This window comes from Eurypyga helias, unplaced genomic scaffold (genome assembly GCF_000690775.1).
Source record: "Eurypyga helias isolate BGI_N326 unplaced genomic scaffold, ASM69077v1 scaffold4465, whole genome shotgun sequence".
Taxonomy (NCBI): domain Eukaryota; kingdom Metazoa; phylum Chordata; class Aves; order Eurypygiformes; family Eurypygidae; genus Eurypyga; species Eurypyga helias.
The window spans coordinates 2,041-9,739 of record NW_010250636.1 but is presented as its reverse complement, the minus strand read 5'-3'; the positions used below and the strand labels follow the sequence as shown (position 1 = coordinate 9,739).

At 38.6% G+C, this 7,699-nt stretch overlaps 1 protein-coding gene across 1 annotated transcript in view; it reads left to right on the top strand.

The window, feature by feature from the left end:
* Positions 1-7,369, top strand: part of RANBP3L (RAN binding protein 3-like) — a gene marked incomplete at its 3' end in the record, with an annotated part of 15,960 nt that extends 8,591 nt beyond the window's left edge. The window contains exons 6-10 of the mRNA XM_010151724.1: positions 537-657; positions 1,752-1,882; positions 2,806-2,926; positions 3,752-3,894; positions 7,177-7,369. Coding sequence (XP_010150026.1) covers positions 537-657; positions 1,752-1,882; positions 2,806-2,926; positions 3,752-3,894; positions 7,177-7,369 — 709 coding nt within the window. The remainder of the gene's footprint in view (positions 1-536; positions 658-1,751; positions 1,883-2,805; positions 2,927-3,751; positions 3,895-7,176) is intronic.
* Positions 7,370-7,699: the final 330 nt, after the last annotated feature.

The following is a 7,699-nucleotide window of genomic DNA, read 5'->3' as shown; positions in this document are numbered from 1 at the left end:
AGCTTGATGTATTATGGAATGAAACAAAATCTTACAGACTGCCCTAGGAGAGCAGCTCATCCCTGCCTGGGACCAGGACACTTAGACATGCCTAAGAAACTTTATCTGCAAAAACTGAAGGTCGTGGAAATTTTAATTCCTCTGATATTAAGCTGGTGTTGTCTGGGAATTTCAAATTATTCTTCTGGGTCTTAAGTGCTTAAACTGGAAATTAGCTGGTACTTAAATATCTAAATCTTTCATGGGATTTAAATCTTAGTCCAGTATCCATACAAAGGTGCCATTCCTGGTGAAAGAATGATGTACTGATTTTATGACAGTAAAATTGCTTCAATTAGAGACTGAAATTGTATCATCTGGGCCAGTTTTTACTCTCGAGGTATTACAATTGCTAATCTTCAGCCTGGCATACATTAAATGATACAATGTTCTGCTTGATATGCAGTAATGTAGCCATTTTATTTAAATAAGAATAATGTAGCCATTTTATTTAAATAGGAATTCTTATTTCCTGTTTTTTAAAAATTTATTTCTAGAGTCCTGAAAAGCATTCCAAGCCGTGCAATGAAGCCGCTTCATACAAAGAAGAAACAACATCCACGTACATAGAATCTTTTCATGTCAGCCCACAAACAAGTAAACCTACTCATCAAACAGGTACATTTAGGTTTATTATGACATGTTTCACTGCATCGTAGAGGATTTCAAATAAGTGCTGGTCAATAGTTTTCATCTATTTTCAAGTTGTCTACTCACTAGTACATTTGCAGTATTTGCCAAAATCTGTGTTCAGAAAGCAGTACAGTTTGGGTTATGACATTTGAGCTGGACTAACTTCAGAATGAATGGTCTGAGTTACTCAGGAAAGGTTAGAGTTTTACAGATCATTGTGTATGATGGATTATTATTATTTATTATTTGAAAAAAGATGCAATGAATTTTGTGAATGCCTTTTGGACGGCATTTTTGAACTACAGTTTTAAGCTGTTGGCTGCTTGTGTTTTGTTACTGCTCACATAAATTATTCTGCCATATTTTTATCATAACTGTAACATTGAAACTTATATACAGATGGATTTCAGAGGTTATTTGTGAGTCTGGTGTGAGCTTTTCTACTAGGCAAGCCATGTAAACTTAGGCTGTGAGGGAGTCCCAAGTAGGCCCCTCTCTTGAGCCCTCTTGCCAAATTTTGCACCCCTCTTTAAGACTGGATGTATTATGTCCTTTTACTTCGTATTGGAAAAAAACCCAAATGGTTAAACCCTATGGAAGACATATGGAGATTATGCAAATATACAAAATTTTCTAACAATGTTGTTCCTTCCAAAACTTGTCCTTTCATGTCCCTGTCAAACATTCATTGTGTATGCGTTTACTATTATGAATATAGGGACATGTGGCTTTCATTATTTATTAATCTGCACAGCAGTTATGACAGACCAGCTTAATTTGGAAAATCAACTTCCAGTTATTTAGGGTTTGTTTCTGCAAGCTGTCCCTTGGGGTAAACCTCTGCAACTGCAGAGAGCCCAGTTTGGTGCGAAATGAGCCTAAAGAGGTGAGACATTTTGCCGCATTCCAGACTTTTCTATTTACTACTTTGCCCAAAAACTTATTAATAACACTCAATAATATCAGACACCACAGGGATTACTGAAGTCACAGGCCATGCTATATGCTAGTTTTGTTGTCCTGAAAATATTCCCTGTACAGAAAGGATTTCCTGGGTTTGTTTTTTTCCCCTGCTACAGAAACAGCTCTGTTGAGGAATACAACACTAATTGAATCAGCAGCTGCTTGTATTTCCAAGCCAGTGGAGAGAATTCTGTTAGATAAAGTTGAAGTTATAACTGGAGAAGAAGCAGAACACAATGTATTACAAGTGCGTATTTCATAAAGCCTTGATGGTGAGCAGTTTTGTTGTTGAAAAGAGCATCTGGATCTATGACAGATCGCAGGAATCTCAAAATAACTTCAGTTCATATTTTGAACTTCAACTTCTTAAACATATGCCTCTGCTAACCCATTTTTCTATAGGTTGATATTTTCTTTTTCATATTATATTTGTTCATTTTATAGTCCCTTTCACAAAGTGACTGATTCAGAACTTCTACAGTAGTATTTTATAAGCATCTACACAGTATACCAGCAGTATCTAAAACTTCAAAATCAGAAGTGATTTGACTAAAGTTTTTTTTAATGAAAAACCTTTTTTTTTGTAAAAAGCATTGTGTTGTCAAAGTAATTAGTTTTATAGTTCATCTAAAATATTAATTATCAGCAGGACATATCTTGCTATTCTTCATTTTCAAACTGCTATTTTCTCAGAAAATAGCAATAATGTATGATTTAAAAAATCTTAAGATTGAAAGTTACATGAATGATTAAAGCTTCTGTCTGGTCATAACATAGAAGTTTCACTGTCTTTGGAGTACTACTGTCCCAGCAGTGGTACTGGGACCCTGGGCTGCATGTTTCCAGCAAGTGAGGGAATCAGATTGTAGAACACTTGCAGCAAGTTCAGCTGTGTTAGTGGGTATCACAGATCAAGAGTTAATGAAGGTGAAATAATTGAAAATTAAATCAGGATTCATGCTGAATGTTTTCGATGACTAGCAGGAAGTTAGCACAGATCTGGGAGCCATTTCATTATAAGTAATAATGGTGATATATCTATATATCTATCTTTGTATACATGCATATGGATGTATTAAAAGCCATATCAAAAGGTATAAAAACTTACAAGCTTTAGAACCATTAAAATTAACACTGGCTGACAATTGCCATCATGTATTTCTCTTTCAGATCAACTGCAAACTCTTTGTATTTAATAAGCTTTCTTTAACCTGGATTGAAAGAGGCAGAGGATCCCTCAGGCTTAATGACACTCCCACCAATAAATGTGGAATGTTGCAGTCAAGGCTAAGTAAGAATTAAATCATGAAGTAACACATACACAGAACACTAAATAACTTGTACTGTCGCTGGCCAGAATAAGTTTATTTCAGAACATTTAAAACTGAGTAGCTAGTTTTAAGTCAGGTTGCTGAGTTTTTAACACTGCTGGATCAAGTTGGCTGCATTACAGACTGAGGCACTGCGTTTTTCACTCAGGTTGTACACTCACACCAGCATATGCTGTTAGGTTCTGTGTACTTCTACTGCGGCGTATCTTTAGGTCATTCATCAGTCTGGCTGTTCATTCTGACTGTTTCCATCACTTCTGGAATGTTGTTTCTACTGCGCTGTCACTTTTTTGTACTGTTGTGCTGGTTTTAGTTGGGACAGAGTTAACTTTCTTCACAGTAGCTGTATGAGGATTTGGATTTGTGCTGATAAGAGTATTGTTTGGTTTAGTTGTTTAGTTTAGTGGTTTTAGTTATTGCTGAGGTGTGTTTGTATCTTAACCCATGAGTTTCCTTGTCTTTTCCTCCGATGCTCCTCCTCAGCTGCAGAGGGGGGGAGGTGAGTAAGCAGCTATGTGGTACTCAGTTGCTGCCTGGGATTAAACTATGACAACTGTGTTGCACAGTTTCAGCAGATCATTTGCTCTGTATGCCAGATGTATTGAAAGAAACTAATATATTTTGGTATTAGTAAAGTAATTTTTAGTAAATCTCCCTGTCAGTTTTTAGACCAAATTAAAGAGTATTTAATGAAAATATTAGTGATATACAAGTGTCAGAGAAAACTTCTGCAGTAAAAATGAAGGTGATTCCAGTGACTTACTATATAAACCTTCTTACCTCAGTTATGCGAAATCAAGGCAGCTTGAGACTGATTCTCAACACCCGACTCTGGGATCAGATGGTTATAAAAAGAGCAAACAGGATCAGCCTGTGCTTCACTGCAACAGACCAAGAGGACTACTCTGTTCAAGTATTTCTGATTCAGGTAAGCAAGAGAGAAAACCCACCCAAATCCCCATTTCATCAATGATTCTGAACACTGACTGAGGCTTTGGTTTTAGCAAGTGGTCTTTAATGCTCTGTCAGGCTGTACTTAGCTTAGCTGCTAAGGGGCTTTTATTATGAAATGAGTTAGAAGTGTTGTGCCTTGGTATTTGGGGGATAAAAAAAAAAAAGGGTGTTAAGATGGGATATGGTTTTAGGACAGACCTTTCCAGACCCTGTTTCACATACTGCTGATGCAATGGATATCATTTCAGAGTCATAGGCCGGAAATTCTCCTTACAGAAGCAACACTGTAAGGATTCTTACACAGGTAGTTAGATGTTCGTAAGTTACTTGTTACAAGGCAGCAGCTTTCTGCCACGGTTCTCCACACAGCGCTTGCAGTAGTCCATCCAGTGTAGAACCTCCTTGTCTCAGCTGAGGAGAACACAGATTTTGCAATGTCACCTTACGGAAGACAATAGTCTTGGGAATCCTGGTTTCTCTAGCAAGGGCTGATAAGTTGAGGATGGAAATATGGTGGACTTATTTGCAAATAAATAGAACATATGCCCTAGGTTGGAAGTGAGAGCATCCATGTGAGTTTAAGGATGTCTCTGGTTTCCTCAGTAGAGCGTTCAGTGAACGGTTCAGCCTCCTGGGCAAGAAAAATAAATAATCACTTCCTGGAAGTGTCACATGTCATACACAGGCAAAGCACCATGCACTCTATATGCAACCACGGTAACTCTGTCACTTCAAGCACTGATTGAATTAACTATAGCTGTGCTGCACAGCTGGTCTGCATGTGAGAATTAGAAATGTCCTAGATTTCCAGATGTGCTGCAGTTTTTCTAGTATATATAAATGTAAACATTCCTTAAATTCTGTCCTGGCACTTCTGGACAGTAAAAAAAATATGTATTAGGAAACCAAGATACATGACAACAGTGTGTGTGGCAGGAGTTGCAGGATGCTGCTTCTACAGTTGTCTCTGAAGGGGCTGGTATCCATCCCTATAGCTAGTATCCATCCCTATAGCTGGTATCCATCCCCATAGCTGGTATCCAGCCAAACTTCCATTGAGACTCTTTGAGTGTGGGAGGAAAATCGGTCAATGTGTGAGATACGCAGAAGGCATCACCAAAGCTTTGGCACGTAAATCAGGCTGGTCTAGTAGTCAGTTGAGCCCACTCCTCCAAGGCACCAGCATGTATTTTTAACTGCCAATTAAATTTGTTTTTCCCATGTCACATGAATGATTGATACATTTGGTTCAGGGTTATTATCCGAAGGGCTTCTCATGAGTGAAGGAGAAGAGTCATAGGATGCTCGCTACACAGGAGGCAGTCCACAAGACTCCACTAGGTCGGTTGTGTAGTACTCATCCAAGTTTGCTCAGAGGGCTGACCCTGCCCCCTCCCCTCATGCTTGTTTCTCCCTCTTCACTTTTGGTGGCACTGGAATTTGTAGAGTTATGAGTGACACAGATCAGAGAACTTTTGGGTTTTGCTACGTCAGGTTTTTAGCTTGATTTTATTCACCTGTGGTCACCATACTGGAACACTGGAGAGGGTAGAAATGAAGAGTCAGAGGATGCATGGAGGTGAATCCACCCCTCTTGGCAGAAGCTGGAATTCATATTAGATTCAAGTAACAGAGGAACTCCGGCTTTTGAATGGAGAAGCAGAAAGCTACAGATAGAAATAATCAGAATGAATAGCTGCCTTTTTCTTATTTATGACCATATGTTTCCTGAATAGCAGTGTTTTCTTGGGAATGCAGATCTGTCCACTGAGAGTTGCATTTGTAGTTGAGACACCTGAACAACTCTGAATTGCTTTCTTCTCTGTGTGGCTGCAGGGAAAGAATGGTTTGCTGCTGCATGTATGGGTAGTGAAGAAGGCAACCCTGATCTGCTGCTGCTTCCCAATTCATATAGCTTTTCCACTTGTACACACTGAAACATGGCATTCCAATCGAAACAAGACATATGTCTCCCTATTGCCAAGTGATACAGATAGAAATCACTCCACATGATGAACAGAAGTGGGGAATTGGGCTACAGAAGGCTACATGCATTCATTGACCCTCTGGTACATGATTTGCTTCATGTGAACAGAAGAAGTACTGCCCTGGCACCTCTGACAGTGCCCAAATACAGTACTTTTAGGAAGCACAAGCAAGCATGGCCGCTTTGTGTGGCCTGTTCAGTCACCGACCCCCGGTGTCCGTAGTGTCGTATTAGCCACATGAAAGCATACACCCCTGTTTGCTTCCTTCGCTCTCTGTTTTACGAAATGATTGTCCCTGAATTTTTCTAATTCCTTTTTTAAAAACGTTTATTACTGTGTTTTTGGCCCGCTGTTTGTAGTTTATACCGTCTGTCCCCACTCTCTCCTGAGGCAGCGAATTCTAGAAGTTTTTACCCTGTGAAGAGGCACTTTGATTTGCGATGATCTTCTACTGCTTTCATTAAGCGTACCCTGGTGCGTTTATCCTGTGGTCTGATGAACAGCCGTATCATAATCAGTTTATCCATCACTTTTATAATTCTGAAAACCTTAGTTATACTCCTTCTCATTCTCCTCTTCAGGCTGAAGATCTTCAGCTCTTCATAAGGAGCTATACCACACCATTGATCATTTTTGGTGCCCTTTGCTTTTGCTTTCTTTAATTCTGCTATATCCTTGAGATGTGACCACCACACAGAACACAGTACATAGGACATGGCTGCCCAAAGGTTTTATGAACTGGGAAGATGCTGCCTTGTCTAGTTCTCAATACCCTTCCTGGCGGTGGTCATCTTCTCTTCAACAATGGCAGCAGAATTCATGGTATCTTTAAATTTCATAATCACAAATAACTTCTTGTAGTTAGGATTTAAAAATCCTGTTTATTCTGTAAACCAAAATGCAATACATATATTAACATTTCAGTGCTTTATTACTTCCAGAATCATATTCTGGAATTGTTGGGCATATCAAGTACTCTGTATAAACTGAGCCATTCTTCAGGGGAAATAATAATTTTTAAGCTCATGTTTCTTGTAACTATAGAGAAAATAACCAACAGCTACATATTATAACCCAGACCACTTAAAGAAACTTGGTATTATTTGTATTTAAATTTATTTTCTGAAATTAGGTATGAATCTTAAATGGATTTTGATTAAAAAGGAGAAAATACAGCTCTTCCGTTACTTGTGAAAATTTCTCAGCAACTGTGTGAAAAATAGGTTTTTCTAGGTTACTTTGGACTGTATGCATTTCGTGTTCTGCAGGCGAGCTCAAAAGACACTGGATACCTGTATGCAGCAATACATCACCGCCTTGTGGCATTGCGGAGTTTTGCTGAGCAAGAGACAGATGCCAATCCAGTAGACATGGAATCAGAAATAGCTTTTCAGCCTTTGAACTGTGATAGCGATGATGAATATGATGAAAAATTAACTCAAGTGAGCAGCCGTGGATCTGGTAAGCAGAAATTTTCCTGGGAATGCTGTAATTCTTTCAGAGTATTTTCTTGTAAGCAATGAACGTTGCTTTTTTTTTTTTCTCCCCATGCTATCACTTTCATCTGTCACAGATAGACCTTTGCAGGTAGAAGACACTAATTCCTTTTTGTATTTTGACTTAACCACTGCTAAAATGCAAGGTTTTGCAGATGAAGTATGTACACATCTTTATATTTTGACAAAAGGCTGAGGTTTAAGAAATTTCAGTATTGTCAAGATTTTACCTAAAGGTTTCTTCAGTGTATTTAAGTAGAAATGACTAGAGGTATTGAGATAGTAGTTGTTACTT